This window comes from Varanus komodoensis, unplaced genomic scaffold (genome assembly GCF_004798865.1).
Source record: "Varanus komodoensis strain SLA01 unplaced genomic scaffold, ASM479886v1 scaffold56, whole genome shotgun sequence".
Lineage (NCBI taxonomy): Eukaryota > Metazoa > Chordata > Lepidosauria > Squamata > Varanidae > Varanus > Varanus komodoensis.
Window position 1 is genome coordinate 2630009 of NW_025336169.1, and position 17531 is coordinate 2647539.

General features: G+C 50.0%; 1 protein-coding gene across 4 annotated transcripts in view; it reads right to left on the reverse strand.

Moving 5' to 3' along the window:
• TAOK3 (TAO kinase 3) overlaps nucleotides 1–17531 on the reverse strand; it is a 130073-nt gene that overhangs the window by 68887 nt on the left and 43655 nt on the right. For 2 of the 4 annotated variants that reach the window (XM_044448849.1, XM_044448848.1), the window contains exons 3-9: nucleotides 15349–15560; nucleotides 13096–13167; nucleotides 11537–11638; nucleotides 9466–9511; nucleotides 8344–8440; nucleotides 3543–3656; nucleotides 1560–1651 (exon numbers count right to left, since the gene is read on the reverse strand). In XM_044448849.1, the coding sequence (XP_044304784.1) occupies nucleotides 1560–1651; nucleotides 3543–3656; nucleotides 8344–8440; nucleotides 9466–9511; nucleotides 11537–11638; nucleotides 13096–13167; nucleotides 15349–15468 (643 nt within the window). In that variant the 5' untranslated portion in view covers nucleotides 15469–15560. The other 2 variants (XM_044448850.1, XM_044448851.1) reach the window with 2 other exon arrangements.

Genomic DNA, 17531 nt, shown 5'->3' on the forward strand with positions numbered 1-17531 from the left:
AAAATAACTTTGGCAACCACCCACCCCCCACAACCCCGAGCAGACCTTTCAAGGTGTTGATGGCAATCCTGCAGGGACTGCGTGGGGATAAGTGCACCGGGATGATAAAAACCACACGGGAAAATGCTTTTGCAATTTCGGGATCAGGATCTGCACAACACCCTTATAACTATGGCTTAGGAGACGGAAGCCTCAGGTGCTTGGCTTCAAAAAGCAAAGGCGACACTTTACGGAGAGTAGACTGTGTGCAGAAGCGAATCACAGTGTACGTATTCTCTCATGCCGTCACCTCTCACCTCACAGGATGCCAATATCGTTACTGCCTGCGTGGCTCGTTTCTTCCTCCTTGTGTCATTCCATCGACTTCCTAATGGATCGGTCAGAAACCCCTTTTGAAATAACAAACCCCGAGTTTTGCAGCTGAATAGTCCGCACCGTGCGAGAGGAGACCCCAGTTGTGCGAAGAAAGCCGAGGTGCAGACACACGGGGCGAGCACGAGACGGACGCAGGCCTTCCTCAGCCTACTTTTCCCGTCCTGACATTTTACCAGGGATCATCAACTGCTTACTCGGGAAGTGAGTGGCACTTCCGGTGATGCTAAGTTTTGCACCTGATATCAAACTACACGCGCTTGCAAACTCCCTTGCTGAGGAATATCCTGCCAGTTAAAGTTGGGCAGGTGCCGATGTGGCTGCTGCCGGCATATTTCATTTCACCAAACTTCTGCTGAATGACCAGCCACACTTTTACTGGTATAAATTGTTTACATTTGAATGTAGAAACGGTTTCCATGTAAATTGCTTTGTATGTATAACTACACATTTTGTGTGCATTTTGATTAGGGGGTTTTGTTTACTATGTGACACTTAGGAATCTTTTCTGTTTGGAAGCAGTGTATACATTTTGTAAATAATAAAAAAAGGTTGCATCCGAGTCACTGATTCCCAGGAGCAAGGTAAATGTCACAGTCTAAACTAAGAACAGGGATGGTCAATGGGTGAATCCGGCCACCAGGCTGAATCCGGGCCCTGGAGCTATTTCTTTTGGCCCTTGGCAACCCTACCAAATCTAACTGAAGCGTGAAAGAAATCCGTTGAAGGTTTCAAGAGATTAGAGGGCTGCCATCTGTACAATCAAAGACTTGGAAGGCATCTAGCAGGCCACTGGGCCCACCTGCCCACTCCGTCCAAGACTCGGGTCTCCCATCCAGATTCCAACCAGGCCCGACCCTGCTTAGCTTCCAAAATGAGGCAGAATTGGGCACTTTGAAAAAATTTTCTTTCTGAAAATGATCAGACATCCCATGCTCTGGCCATCAGGAGTTTGCACATCACATCTTGCTGCATATTTGTGTGTGTTGGCACTGAATGGGCCACAACCACCTTCAGAACTCTTGCGAAGTTGTATTAGAAGCAGACTGGCCATCGAACAGCTCCCACTGCCGCAAAATAGACTTTGGACACCGGCCCAGTATCCGAAAACAGACCTGACCATCCCTGAAAGCGCAGGCATCACATTTAGCAGGTTCGTAATTTGCCGGACACGGCCGTGTACTCACCTAACTCTATGCATGTGATCCCAAGAGACCAAACATCTACCTTTCCATCATACTGTCCTTCATCCATGGCCAGAATTACTTCAGGGGCCATCCTACCATGCAGGGATACAAACAAGGCAGGTTAAGCAACCGGAGAGAGGAAGCCAGGGCAGAGTAGAGGGGGGCTGCCCCCCACCCTCTGCGTCGTCACCAGCACAGCTGCCCCAGAACGTAAAAGAATCCGCATGGAGCAGAATTAAGCCATGCTGGAAAAATAAAAACCCTCGCCTGCTGAGCAGAAACTTTTTCCAGGGGGGACGGTAAGGAGGCATGAGCGGAGCAAACCAAACGGGCAACCTCAGGATCAGCTGTTAGTGCAACATGCTGGCGGATGGGCGGCCCGCGCCAACCTCGTCGGGCATTGTACCTGAGTCAGCCTGCACAGGCCGAAAGGGTCCTAAGGCACCAATTTCAGCCTCACCAGAGACGGTGAGCTTTCCCACTGACACACCGGAGATGCTCGGCCTGGGGTTGCAGCTATGAAAGAAACAAGGGCATCTGGAGCACAGTGGGGAAAGGGGAAGGATTTCTGGTTTTAGAGAAAAAGTGCACAGAGCAAAACAGCAGGGACGTCCACACCAGGGGCAGGTCTGCTTTGCTGGTGCAGGAGATAAAAGGCAGGTGCTCAGCGACTGCGGACCGTGCATTCTCTCCCTGTGAGCGGAGCTTCAAGCCGGGCCGGGCCTTGACTGGCTCCCATGTGCCGCCAGTCAGGAGGGACGCTGGAGAAATCTGCAGTGGATTCAAATGAGCCTCGATGTTTAGGCTCCAATCCACACAATTTGTGGTGGAACAGCTTCTCCGGGCGGATCATCTTCTCTACTTTCTATAATTTCATGCAAACACAGCCGTAGGAAAATACAACCCCTCCCCCAGCAACCAAGATGTGCACTCCCCACCCTCAGACTAAAGCACATATAGGGAGATTTGGGTATTTTCTGGAGGAAAAATTGCACAAACGCACACAAATGCATTTGTGTAAAAAAACAGGTTCTGTCGGCGACAGGAATAAAATGTGCCCCATCCTCTGTGAAATGCAGACAGAATGGAAGCAGCCAAGTTCAGACATCCGTCATAAGCACTGTGGAAGAGGGCTGCTGACACAAGGGTTAGCCTTCCCACAAATGCCCTTGGGTTACTTTCTATTGTTACTGACACAGGCAAATCGAGTGTGGAGAAGGGTCCTGGGACATGTCCCAGCCCCAGTCCGGAGCCTTGAAAGATGAGAGCAACCCTTGATGCTCTCAGAAGTCTCAGCCAGGGGCTCATGAACGGGCACCGCCGAAGAGTGGCAAGAAGGGCGAGATGCAGCTCAGGAATCCCCCATTTAAACGTCGCCTCCGCAGGACGGCCTGAAGTACTGAGTGGAGGCGATCCTCTCTCCAAAATACACCCCAAGGGCAGGCAGAACCCATAGCGGCTTCTTCCCTGTGACGCGGCGGCCTTGCAAGTGCGGAACACTGCAGCTGCGGGGGCCCTAAAACTGGAGGAGCAGGTGGCGCATCTGCTCGCGCGTTCGAAAGCCCGAGGAATGCTGTCCCGCGAGAGCTGCACCCTGGCTGTCGAGAGCTGCTGCTGCTGTGCAATGCTGTTGGTATGAATCGGGTGTGTGCAGGGAAAGTTTCTGGTGTCCTGTGCATGCGCTGACACGGAGGTTCTGAGCTGGTTGTTCGAGGAAGGGATGGCACTGGGCACCTTGCAGCACCAAGTGGTGCCCGCGAGGATGGCAGCGTTTCAGACAGCTGCTGCCCCTCCCCTTCTCCGGGCTGCACGTTTCCGCAGCAGCTCAACCGAGCAGCAACTTACAGGCTCTTGTTTAGACACCCCGCTCACTGCCCAAATGACTCTCAAAGGCCAGGGCCGCATTTTCGGGTTGCATCATGACTTTCCTAGCTCTTCTTCAATGAGCCCCGTGAAAGCCGAAAGGAAAGCAGCGCTGCTTACCAGTAAGGTGTTCCAACGAAGGAGTTGGCTGGGGATGCTATAGAGGCGGACCCAAAATCAGCTAGCTTCACTTGGCCTGGCTCTGTTAGCAGAATATTTCCCGCTTTAATGTCCCTTTTGAACAGAAGGAAGAAAAGCGTCACCAGGGGTGCAGAAGGCATCCCTTCCTCACAGGAGTCCCACACCCTCCAGGTTAAGCGGCCCCCTCTTTCCAGTGGCAGGTGGTGAGGCACCTGGAAGGGGAGGCCCAGTCCCAGGGGTGTGTGATGCAGCCCCCGACCCCACGGACACCCCTTTGCTGCATGTTTCCAACAGCTTTGCACAGCATGTCGTGAGGCAGAAAGGGGGCTTCAGCCCTAATTGAACCGCAGGGGGCGCAGGAGACGGGGCTGAGGCACGGTTTCCCTCTTGCGCAGTTCATCCTGCTCATTCACATGTGCGAGTTCAGAGCAGGGAAACAGGCAAGGCACACAAGAGGAAAAGCCGTCTGTATTTCTACGTCTTATGAGAGATTGCTCACATGTATTTATTCAATTTATACGCTGCCTCACTAGCCATTGGCTCTCTGGGTGGCTTACAACATACTGAAATTCAACAATAGAAAGCAATACAAACACAATATAACATTTACTATAAAAACAAATAATAATAACAATAAAATCAGTAAAAACATTAACAAGATTAAAACCAAAAAGGAAATAGAATGGAATGAAAGGAATGTGCTCGCCAGAGAGGCCCGCCTGGCACCAACGTTATGTTCCTTCCAGCACCAGGTAAAGACCTTTTTATTCAACCATCATTTTAACAATCAAGGGTTTTAGATGTTTTAAGATTTTTTTTCCTTCCTCACAGTCACATTTTCTATTCTTTTCCTTCCCTTTCTTTTCAGTTTATGATGTTCTGTTTTATACTGCTTTACTAATTGTAGTTTTACTATTGTATTATTTTAATTTTATATTATGTAAGCTGTCCTGAGCACTTGTCGGAAGGACGGGATATAAATGTTTGTAATAAATAATAATAAATACCACACATGAACACACAAAGCATATGCCAGAGATGGTGAACCTTTTAGAGACCGAGTGCCCAAACTGCAACCCAAAACCCACTTATTTATCGCGAAGTGCCAACACGACAATAAAACCTGAATACTGAGGTTTTAGTTTAGAAAACACAACTCACAGCCAGTCCAATCCTTGACCGGCCATGCGAAAGCTCGGACTAGTTGTGGCTAATGAGTCGCAGCACATGACGTCACCGCCTGGTGCCACTACTCCTTTCCGAGCATGCGCATGGCCCCTATGTGCGCTGCTATCTGATGCTCAGCTGCTGGGGCGATGCTGGGGCGACTTGGCTCGTGTGTCGACAGAGACGGCTCCGTGTGCCCGCTGTGGCATGCATGCCATAGGTTCGCCACCACTGGCATATACCATTAAAATTAGAAATCAATACCCCTCCTTTTAAAATCATGTCCCATTGGCAGCAGCATAAAATAACATTATTAATACCTAAATTTTCACCTGCTACAATAACTGCTCAATGGAAAAGTCTTTAGTTGGTGCCTAAAAGCCAAAAGAGGCGGTGCCAACCAGACCTCGAGAGGGAGTGGACGTCTCTGTTGGGGGGCTATGCAGGAGAAGGCCCTGCTTCTTGCAAACCCCCCCTCATTTCATCAGGGGGAGGAGGCAGAGGAGCACTTCAGATGAAGACCGGGCTGCTACACAGGAGGAAAGGTGCCCCTTCAGGTATGCGTGTGGCAACGGGTCTACAGTGATTTGTTGGCAAGATGCCATCCATTTATAAATGCCTGGGAAATTCTGTTCTTATGGACCGCACACTGAACGTCTGCGTTGGCACAGAATCAACGTGCAGTAGGCATTTTATGAAGCTGCGAATTTTTAGTTTCTGTAGATTCTAGAATGACAAATCTGACAGGCATACTGGGCCAGTCAGTTCCAAAATGTACAATCAAACAGGAGTGTGTATTTATTTATTTATTATATTTCTATCCCACATTTTTCCTTCTAAGGAACTCGGGGTGGTGTTGCATAATTCTCCTCCTCCTCTCAATTTTATCCTCACAACAACAAGAACCCTGTGAGGTCGGTTGGGCAGGGAGTGCGTAGACTAGAACCAGGATCCCAAATCCAACATGTGAACCAGACTGACGCTCAGTGCAAGAAGTAGCCCTTTTCAATTACAGAGAGTTACATTTTCAGGCAACTTATGTTTGCAGGCTGCTAATTTTGTCCTTATGGTTATCTCCCAGGATTTTATAAGCTGTTCTCATCTATTGCAATGAAGGATGATGCGGGTCTATCCAGCACCCCCACAGAGCTAAGACCATGGCACCTGAAACTTGGCACATATTGTCAGGGGACTCTACAGGTGTGCAGCTTGGGGTTAATGTCTTTTTACAATGCTTTGATTCATTCTAAATGTTTTGAGGTGGTTGAAGCCTACAATAATCGCTTCAGCCACTAGGGGCAGGCTACCCTAACCAACATGCTTTTGCAGTTTGGATGGATGACATCTGTCAATTCCAAGTTCCCATTTTTCCAATTTAAGTTTGGCCGGCATGGATTCTTCGCAATTTCTTTATTTGTAAATTCATTCTCCAGTTCATTCCAAATATTAATTTTTAAAGTATGCATGAAGATCCACAGTGATTAATGCACACTTCCAGTTAATACCCATTGAGCATAATATACCAATTTTTGAAGGTTTTTCCCTAATATGCATTTCTGAAATTAATTTACCCTCATATGCATTTTTACACACTTCCTGTCATTGGAGAACTTCACTTAAGTGCAAATGTCAAGAACAAGTGAGTTTTGGTTTCACATAGTCATTTCAAAGTGCAAATCATCGTACGTTGTAGGAAATGAACGTATTTCTCCTGCACTCCTACTTTGCATCTCCTTTGGTTTGAGGCCAAGGTGGAGGAGTCCTGTGAGAACTGCAGTCGCAGGCCTCCCCTCTGCCAGGGGAATGCAGTCAGCCACAGGGGCTCCCCTGATGGGACAGTGCCCAACCCCAGGCAGGCTCAGTATGATCATCTGCCGCAGTGCCAGAGGGTGGGGGTTAAATTATTATAGCTGCTGAGGTTTGTTGTTGTTCTGTCCTATTGTTTTAGTTCTTATTGCAATTCATGAGTATACTCGAGTACTTTCTGAACGGTACTTACGATTTTAAGATTTGTAACCTGCCGAGAGGCCCACAGGCTACAGTGCATTAAATAAATAAATATGCCCAGCTCTTGAGTAGATTTGCTTAAAGATTTCGCTGCATCAGTTTAAGAGCCCGCTTCTTTCCGCCTTGTCCTGGGGTAGCCCCATCTCAAGGAAATGAAGTGGGGAGACTCCCTCCCAGGGGTCTAGAGGGGAGCAACAGGGCAGAGACCACACTTAAGAGCGCCAGCAAGCCTGGCTTCCTTCAGACCGAGGGTGTCCAACTCTTGGCTTGCGGTCCTCCCTGTAGCTACCTGAGCGCTGCCTCTACCTGTCCATTTGCTAGTTTAAAATATTCACAAGGCAGGCTTGTAATAAGCAGTTAAAACCAAAAGTGAAACAGTGAGATGGGAAGATGTGTCCCCTGCATGAAAACTGTTCTGAAAGAGTATACAAGCTCTGGGCAATCCGTATTCACCTAGTGCTTGGCATGATACACAGTCTGGTGCCAGGCAAACATCCTTGCGGAGAAAATTCCAGCAGTGGGGCGCCACAGCCTGGACCCACAGCACGCCTAGGCCTGGCTGGGGACCTGCCAAGGGCCCACACCCCCCAGAGGTCTCCTGACCAAAGTCCCCTGGGCACGCCCTTCCTCCCCACCACTGCAGGCTCCCTGTCCACCTGCCTCGTGCTTGGGCAATGCAGAGACGCAACAGGAGACACCACTGCCGGCTCACTCTTTGTCTCTCCCGGCCTGTCAGCAGGCAAGGGGTAGAAACAATGGGGAACAGCAATCACAGCGGGTGGCAGGAGCCGCAAGAGGACAGATTTATTGAGAGAGGGGCCCACTGAGCAGATCTTGCCTGAGAGCCTCCCCAGGCAACCTGTTCGCGCTCTTGGAAGGCCTCCCTTTAGATGGCCAGTCACCATAAAAACACAGAAACAGAGCGAGTCAAAAGGAGCATCCCGGGCCATCGAGTCTGACCCCCGGCTCCAGCCGGCTCCGGTCACAACAAGCCCACCATGTGCATGTCCAGCCTATCCTTGAACACCTGCACCAAGAACGCTTTCTTCTCCCTCACCCCAGAAGACAGGAAGACACAGAGAGGGACCGGGAAAGGTGATCAGACCTTTTGAGGCCTCACACCCTGAATCAGCTTTGAAAGTGTACCAGCAGCCAGAGAAGTTCCTAGTGAGATGTGTTCCACCTAGCTAGTCCGAGCAGCAATTCAGCGTCTGTCTACTGGCATCCTCAAGTCATCCCTTAATTAATGGCAGCCCTTTCCATAAAACCCAGCAGTCGTCAGAGCTGGACGTTACCAGCAAAGAAAGCGCAGCCCCGCGTTCTTCCGTCCAGGAGAAGTTATGGTTGGCTCACTGACTGTAGCTGATGGAAAGGCCTCTGTGATGCCCCTGAGCACCCCAAGAGCGCCTGGATCCAGGAGGGATCTAGAAGTGCCTCCTGGTTGTGCACTGATGCTTGAGTGCAGAGGAGGAAGGCAAGTCGCTCGAAAGCACACTGAACGCCACCTCCCTTCGTCAGATGGATCAAGGCAGTTCTCAGAACTTGCCCTGCCCAGTGCTGAGAACCCCGTCCCCTGGGAATAAACAAGGAGAGGCCATGCGCTTACCTGTGTATCTTACAATGCAAATGCAGGTAGGCCAGGCCTTGCAAGGCACCATCGGTAATGGCAGCGATCTCCACCTCCTGAAGTGGCTTCTTATGAACTGGATTGGGAAAAGGAGAAAACACGGGACAGTCCTCTTCTTGCACACTGCTCGGCTGGGAAAAGCTGCGAGGCAGAGCCGGCAAGTGGCCTCGTGAAGACCAGGAGGACGGTATCCATGCAGGAACCTTCTTCTAGGCACGAGGAGGAGGAGGGCATGCAAGGCAGGCGCTATTCCAAAACTGACATTGTGCGCCTCGCCGCCCCAGCGTTCTCTCTTGGGAGCACCGCTCCTGCAGCCTTATCCACACGTGTCCCCGAAGAGGCTCTGTCCACCTTCCACCCTCGTGGGACGACCTTCGTGCCTGGAACCCCCTCCCTGAACCCACCACCTCTGGCGAGCTCGTCCTTGCTGTACTGGTATTGAAGCTTCACGGACTACAGAACAGCATGGACTCTCAACAGCCTCCTGCTGAAGCTGAGGGAGAAGCATCTGCCCGTGCAAAGAGCTGAAGTCAAAGCTTCTGACTTCACCCTTCACAGTGACTCTTGTCACTTGAGGACCAGGAATGCTGGAGTCCCTCTAATTGGGCCGCGTGCTGCTGCCATTGCCTCCCGGCTGGGTCAAGGACTGCGTTTTGCACCCACTTCCCTCCCCCACCCCATCCCTTCCACAGATGCAGATTCTCACGCTTGGCCAGAGAAGCTTCACCACCTAACCTTGAAACTCCACCTCCTCTGAACGGGACAAATCTACCGGAGGAATCTGTAGATCGAGATGGCCCACCTTCTACACTGCCTCTCTCCCTAAGCACAGTGGCCCCGCAAAAGTTGTTGCCCAGGAGCTCTGAACAATGGAAACAACGCCACAACCCATGAATTCACCTTATAGCTCAGTTAAACCCAGCTGCATGCAGACACGGGGTGGAAATGCACTGCACGTCATAATAAAAGCATCTATGTACTGAAGAGGAAAGAACTAGATTGCTGCCCTTGGATCATTAGTAAATCACCTATGAAATACTTCAGAGGGAAGGAAATTCTGCACTTAAAATAAAGCCATGGTAGGAATATTTTGAGACTTACCTTCCAACAAATCTGAAGCTGATCCTAAGCAGTATTCCATCACTAACTGCAAGGGGCAGAAATAAAAGCAGGCCATTAATGTGCAAGAATGACACACGCTCCGAAGATTAAGCGAGCATTATATAAAAAAAATAATCCTCTACACTACAGGTTTAAACCAGTTTAATCGCCACTGCCTTTCCTTGGTGAAGGCCTGGGAACTATGCTTTTATGGACAACGGAATTCTTCAACAAAGTTGTAACAGATTTAAACTTCAAATTTCAGGATTGCTTGGCAAGATTCAGAATGCAGGACAGCAAAAGAGACGGAAAACTGAAGTTCTCATTTCTGTTCAGTTTATGCGCATATTAACATGGGATGGCCCATTTCGGAGTATTGAGAACTGCTTTGCCATTTACTTGGGTTGCCCTGGCTGCCCTGGTCCCATCCCACCCACTCACATGTACGGTGGTGTCATACAGCTGAAATCAACCCATAACATGTGAACAGATCCTGGGAGATTGTGGAGAGGTTCACTGATACGGTGTGGAAAACTTCAGGAATTACGGCTTTGCTATGCAACTAGCAGGAAAAGGTGATGTTTACTCAGAAACAACCATTTTAGGCTGCAGATTGCTGAACCAAATCCCCGCCTACCCAAAGGTTCCACTTTGCCTTCTCTTGAACACGCTATTTTTCTATGTGATGCTCTCTTTCCATAGAGAGTTAAACGATGCAGAGCCTCACTTGTGGCACGGACGCTTGGCCCTGAGTCTGCTGGTTGTGGAAAACAGTCCCTGGGAAGTGAAACCCAAAAGTGAAAAGTCCCACAAGGGCTGATCCACCATAATTCCGTTTCTTTCTCTGGGTGTACGTTCTTTTTACGGATGCTGAGAAGCAATGCGGCCGAGCGGCAGCAAAATGCCACAGGTGAGATGCACAGATCCAAAGGTTTCCCAGTCTCACATATGGATCAGTCTCTCAGAGGTGCTTCCCACCTAAGCAGCAATTTCGCTGGCCGTGGCTGCACCAGCCTTCTCAGCATCTTCCTGAACACCCTGCAGAGCCATGTGGTGGCTCAGAGGGCAGGGCTGGGGGCCGTCCCGGTTATTCACAAGCAGCATTCACAAGTGCGACCCCATCACGGGTCTCAGTCAGCACTGACAGAGGTCTCCTTCCAACTTTTTTTCTTTTTCGGCTTGATTGTGCAAACGCTTGCACAGCTAAAGGCAGGAGACACGCATGTCCACATTCAGGCTGGATGGCAGGAAAAGCTTCCTCACTCTGAGCAACTTGACAGTGGGCCCAGCTGCCCGGAGGGGTGCTGGGCTCGCCCACACTGGAGACCTTCAGAAAGAAACTGGTCGGCCATCTGAGTGGGGTGGTGTGACTTGGTGTCCTGCAACAGCAGGGGGTGGACCTGATGGCCTTCATGGCCTCCTCCAACTCTCCTGTTCTATGATTCTATGTCAGTGTGGCGATCTACTTTAATTTGAAGGGGTGGGGGAGAGAAATCCAAGCAAATCTACCCCCCACCCCGGAAAAAAAAGGAACAGGCAAGAAGGAAGTCCTTGCATAATCTAGAAAGGACAAACACACGCAAAGCATTCAAAATTGAGAAAATTCGGTCACAAGCTAAGAAATCCAAGTCCTCTCTCCATCAAGCCCAAGACCAGTGGTTGTCACCCAGGTAGTGAAGACTAGACGAGGATGAGGCAACCCAGCAGGGGAGTCTGGGCCCTTGTAAACACTGTTCAGTTCTACTTGGTGGGCTTGAAACAGTGTGGTGTCATGGCTAAGAGTGTTGGGCTGGGACCCAGGCGATCCGAGTTCGAGTCCCGACTCTGCCATGGAGCTCACTGGGTGACTCTGGGCCGGTCATGGGCCGGTCTACCTCACAGGGTTGTTGTTGTGAGGGTAATATTGAGAGGAGGAGAATTATGGAAGCTGCCTGGAGTTCCTTGACCGGAAAAAGGGCGGGATATAAATACAGCAAATAAAGCATAAATAGCAGCAAATGGCAAAGGGAGTGTTCAGCATTATAGCCACGAAGCCAATGTTTCAGAGAACAGCCCCTCTGGGGCAACTTACCCAGGCAGTGTGTTCCTTCAAGTAGCAGCCCTTGTACTCGATGGTGTTGGGGTGCTTCAGCTGTTGCAGAAATCGGACTTCCTTGATAATATCCTGCCATTTCTGTTTTTCCAAAAAAGCAAAAGAACTTGGCTCTCATGTCAGGCTCTGCGTTCCCCGGAACAACACGGGCCTCATCCGGCCTGCAAGGCGGCTTCCCCTGGGAACACCCAGCCCCAGACGATGCCCTGCCCTTCCCGAGCCGCACGCCATGAATGGGCTTTGCTCGCTGTTCGCCAGCACCTCCAGGAGCAGCTCCTTGATGATTGGGGGTGGGGGGAGGGAGCTGTTTGGGAAGCTTTCCCTGCTGCTCACCTCCTCCAGTGGGGGGGCGGGGGAATCAATAAGCATGAATATGTGGCGAATGTTGTGGGGGGGCGGATGCCATGGGCCACATGCCAGGCCCTGCCTGCTTCAGGCATGCAGCTTGTGTGAAGCCGATCTGGCCCTTGAACCGGAGAGCCCCCCCCCCCCAAAAGTGCAGCAGAGAAGCAGAGTGTTTCTAAGGTGGGCTGAGATCACAGATATTGGCTTTTTCCTGTTTCGTGTGCGGTCCTAGATCTGGGCAGGATTTGGACTCGAGAACCCCTGCTGTGAATGCTTCCCACATTTTTGGCACGAGGAGTTGGGCAGTAAAGTTTTCTTACTCGGCATCTGCTAAAGATAGGAAGGCCAATGGGGTGCAGCAGTACCATCACGGAATGCTCATAAACATTCCGATTCCTGAAGAGAAGGCAGCAGCTGTAGGAAGGGGAAGACCACCACAGCTGCTCTTGTAAGCAGTCACACACAATTTCGAGGTACAGGAGAGGCCAAAGGGGGCTTGGAGGCCTTGAGGGACAGGGCGGAGGAGGGCCAAGGAGTGAGTGTGGCATAGCGGTTGGTAAACTGGACTATGAGCGAGCCAAATTCAGGGCCAAATTTGCACCTGGCTTTCAGGTGCTGCAAAGTACTTACTGGATGCCCTGGAGCCAGTCACCATCCTCAGACCAATCCGTCTTTCCTCAACCTTATGCTCACAACAACAACCCTGTGCGGTAGGCTGGGCTGAGAGGCTGTGAGCGGCCCAAAGTCACCCAGTGAGCTCCATGGCTGAGTGGGGACTAGAACCCGGATCTCCTGAGTCCCAGTCCTGTGCTCTTAACCACTATGCCACACTAACTCTCAATCGATCCACAGCGGTGTAATGCAGAAGAAGCGGGGAGGACCTTGCAGGCTGCCCCGATTGCAACGGCAGGCTAGAAGATACAACGGTTGTAATATCGGTCATCCTACCAGGGGAGGTAAAGAAAATACCACACAGGGGCTGACAAGGGCAGGAACTGCCTTGCTAAAAAGGTAAAGGCCGCACAGACAAATAGTCCTGTGCCCACATTGCTCGATTAACCAGCACCGGCTGGCTGATCCTGGAGTTAAGCTTTTGAAAAGCATCTTCCTAGACAAGCAGGCATCAAAATACAAGAGGACAGCCCTCCTCACAAGGCAGCCCGTACTACTCTAGCCTTTCCGGTCACCCTCACCTCATTGGTCTGCTTTCCACTGTAGGACATCTTCTTGATTGCCACAACTTCATTGGTGCGAGCATTGGTGGCCTAGAAGCAAGCAGGGCCAGGGGAAGAAGTCAAATTTATTTATTATGATTATTTATTAAAAACTTTTCTAAGCCCTCCACCACTAGCGTCGAGGGATGGCTTAACAATGAAAAAAAAAAAAAAATAGCAGACTTTCTCGTTTTCTTCTGCAGCCAAGCAAGTGACATGGAAGCCACTCTTTTCATAGCTGACTGGTCCACCATGACCCTAAGATTTCTGCCGACACAAATAGATCTATGAAAGTTGGGATCGTTGGTCTTTCTTTGCCCCAGTGTGCATAAAATTACCCTTCTGTGCACCAAATTACAGTTGCCGCTCCATCGGCCAGCCACCTGTTTTGGAGAGGTCCCACCGCACCTCCTCTTTGGGATTCTTCTTTGGCTTTGCACCCTGCTTGATTTTGCTGCTCACTTGAAAGCTCGGTCGGCGCTCGCCTCAAAGGACAGCACTGCTCAGACTCAAACGCTTTATGGGCCCAGAGGAACTCTCAGCGGCCTCTTTCTTCGCCAAGCAGGGGGAGACAGTGGGGCAGCCTTTCACCCACAAGTACCAGCAGCGCCCAAGGGAAAGGGCCAGAGAGAGGTTCCTTCGCCTGGACAGTTTCTGTGGTGGCACCGAGAGCAGGGAGTCCCCAGTTCAACACTCCCAGTGCGTTATTGTCCAGTCTAGTCTGTTCAAACAGAACTAGTCAGATCCAAAGAATTTTGCCACAATTTCAGTTATCACCTGCTCCAAATGTTCAGGAAGGAGGTTAAATAAATAAAAGAGAACCTCAGAAAGGGAACCGCTGTTCTTTCTGGAAAAAATGCTATTTATTAAGGGTCAGGTCCTGCAGGATTCTCCTAATAAAAAAACAACCACCATTTTAAAGCCTCCAAAAGCACGTTCTGCAATGCCAATCAAGCCCAGTGTGCTTTTCCCCACCCCAGATGCTTAAAAGAAACGACGCCTAGTGCCAGAAGCTGGCAGAGGTGTGGCCAAAGCCTGCCTGGCTGGCAGGAGAACCGCGGCCGAAAGAACGCTCTTTGTCGTGTTGTCTCGTGGAGCCTTAAACGATTAAAGCAGCAGGGCTCTGCATTCCTTGAAGGATTAAGTCGCAGCCCGGGATCTTACAGTTAAATAACGCACATCAGACAGACTGTGAGTAATGCCATGCGGCAGGCTGGCTTTAAACGCTTTAAGTGACGCTGCCTCCTTTTCGAGGGACGCGGCATCATTTCTGCAAAGATGAGGAACTAATAAGTTCGGCCTACTTCATTTACGAAACTGGGTCAGCGCCTTCACATGGCATGCAGGCGGCCATCTTTTGCATCAACCGCGTCGGGAGCTGAAAGCCGCGCTGCAGCATGAAACCCACAGGCGGATGCTGGTGTTTGGCTTCATCCATTTGATACAGAGCCCTGGGAGGTCTCTGGCCCAAGAATCGTCTCTGCCACAAAATCGGGGGGCGGCCCTCGGCAAGTTCCAGTCTCTCGGATGGCGCCTTCTGCCCCTCACCCTCACGTTTCGGAGCCTGGCAACGTCTCGGTGCGCTGGGCGAGGATCCGCTGCTCGCGGTCCTTTCCTTGCTGGTGGCTTGGAGTATTTTAGCAGCAGTTCAACTGTGATACAGTCCAATGGCCACATTTGCCATTGAGTGCCCCCCGTTGCCGCTTCACTGCAGCCGAGCCACACCGGGAAAGAGTTTTCCAGGGACAAGGAGGTTGTTTTTCTCTGCTGCCGGGTTGTTTCCAATTTATGGTGGCCCAATGAAGACAAGTCCTCTGAAATACCACATCCACAACAGCCCTGCTCGGCTCTTCTAAGCCGCGGCTTCCTTGAGGGAGTCCAGCCATCTTGTGCTTGGCCTTCCGCTTCCTGTTGTGCCTCTCACATTTCCTAGCATGGTTGTCTTCTCCAGTAAGAAAGAGCTGATACATATATCCTTAATTTTCCCCCACCTACCCTTTTAGCCGGCTGGTGCCGGAGGTCAGACTAGATCGCCCAGGAGGCCCCTTCTGACTCGCTGTTTCTATGTTTCTACGTTTTATCCTTACTAATTTTGCCTTTCCCTCACCACCTTTGCCCCTGTTCTACCCGATCCCACTTTTACTCCCTTGTGTAACAAATGTCATTTTAGGATGACGGGAGAGAAGAAAACAATTCTTCATGCAAGATGAATAGGAATCCAAAGCTACTTACGAAGTACACGGCTCCAAAACTACCATGTCCAATTTCGTGTAAACCCACAAACAGTTCCTGAGGATCATCTTTGTAGAACAAGTCAGCAATGTCTGGGTCTTTGGGAACCCCTTTGCGCATGTTGAATGGTATTAGGACCTTGTTCCCACCTCAAATTTCCAGGCAGTTTCTTCCCTCATTGACAAGGAAGTTCGCCGGAAACAAATCAGAACCTGCGTGATGGAGGAAAAGGCAGGCACTTAACCAATGAAGTCTTTCAAAACATGTTCATGCATGTGCCTCTTATGCAGAGATTCCAAGGAAACAACTTCTCTGCATGTGGGGGGAAATGACTCCCCCATGTTCTGCTGAGAAAGTGATGTTTAAATCCAAGCTTTTATATTTTTTTAAAAACTGAAAATTAAAAATATCTAGAGATTTAATTTGAAATATTAATATCCTGCCTTTTTGCCTAACAACAGGCTTCCAAAGTGGCTTAAAATAAAAGGAAATTTCACACACCAAGAGTTAAAGGAGAAAGGGAGCGATGACTGAAAAGGGTACTGTGCTCTAAGTACTGAACTTTAAAGCTTTCTACAGGGATCCCATGCGGACACAGCCCCTCCCTGTTGCACCCCTTGGGCTTCGGCATCTCTTCCTGAGCAGAGGGTTTGATCCGGAAAAGATGGCCAAAAAATAACATACTGAAAAATAAAACTGGGCAGTGGATAATGTGCGGCTCCAGCCCCTTCCCAGCAGCTGTGCTGACTCAAGCAGTGGGTGGAACTACTGCAGACTCCCCAGGGCTAAAATATTATGGTTGCCGCTCGTTCGACAGCCCTCCCTTAGATGCTTAAACGCTCAGTCTAAGAGGACTGAGGTTAAAGCATCGATAGCAAGCTAAATGCCACTGTGGGCAGCAACCGCTTCATGTCTCTGAGATATGTGAGCTCAGACTTACAAACCCTAAAAGAGAAGCAGTGCGACAGGGACTGTCTCCAGATGCTGTGCTAAATTAGGGTTCCAAGAGAAGCAAATGAGCTTTGCCTCCCTCCAGGCTGCTGAGCTTCTCCCTCCCCTCTATATTCTAGCCCAGATGCAAGAAGGGGCTTGGAAGTGTCTGCTTTTGATTAACCATGGGTTGTAGTGCCATCTGAACCCTGTAAACCATTGTTCATCAGTCCCAAACTATGGTTACAAAGCTGGTTTGTTTAGACTAACTACAGTTAACCAGAAATTGATGGATCTGGGTGACACAGTGAGCTGTGGCTAATCAAAAGCCAGTCTAGTGCAGTGGTTAGAATATTGGACTGGGGACCTGGGAGATCCAGGTTCGAATCCCCCCTCAGCCTGGAAGTATACTGGGTGACCTTGGGCCAGTCGCAGAGCCTCAGCCTGGTGTACCTCAGAGTTCTTGTGAGGACAGAATTGAGGAGAAAGAGGTGGAGGATTATGTGAGACACCTCCAGTTCCTTGAAAGACAAACAGGGAAGACAGACATAGAAACAAACAAACAAATGTGGAAGCCAAAGCTTCCAACCTCTTCCTCAGAGCTGCCCAAGAGGAGGGTGTAAAACAGCCCAGGATTCACATTTCATCGACTTATTACCTGACATGATGTCTGAACATTGCAGAAGACAGATTCCGCTAGGTTTTGTCCCAACCATAACTAAGGGCCAGGTGGCTTTGTGTCAGGGGTCCGTTTTGGACCATCAGCTCACCACTGGACCATCCCGGTTTTAATGCATTCTACTTCCCTTTTCTGTTCGGTTCTGATTCTCTCCATGCACCTTGTCTTAACGGGATGCTGTAAATACTTTCAGCTATATTTTTAGTCATGGGGCTCCTGTTTGTGAGTAGGAAATGATTGTTCTCGGCTTGTTCTTTTGTTGAAGTTCTCAATGTACAATGGACCCCTGCTCTGAAAACTGAGGGCTGTCCAGAAGAACAAGACAGTTAGGCTTTTCCTTTACTTCTGCTTTCACTCAGCAGCCGCCAGCCCACTACTGCCCAGCCCCAGGCATCTGGGTTGTTTAAAGGCTAAACTACCAAGTAGTTAATTCAATAACAAAGCACAGGTTAACTTCAGGGTTGTTTAGCCCCTAAACAACCTAGTAGTCTGGCGACCAGGCATCACAATGCCCAGCAGGAACCAATTGTGAGTTGTCGAGCAAAAGCAAAGTAGGTGGGAAAGTGGCAGGCAG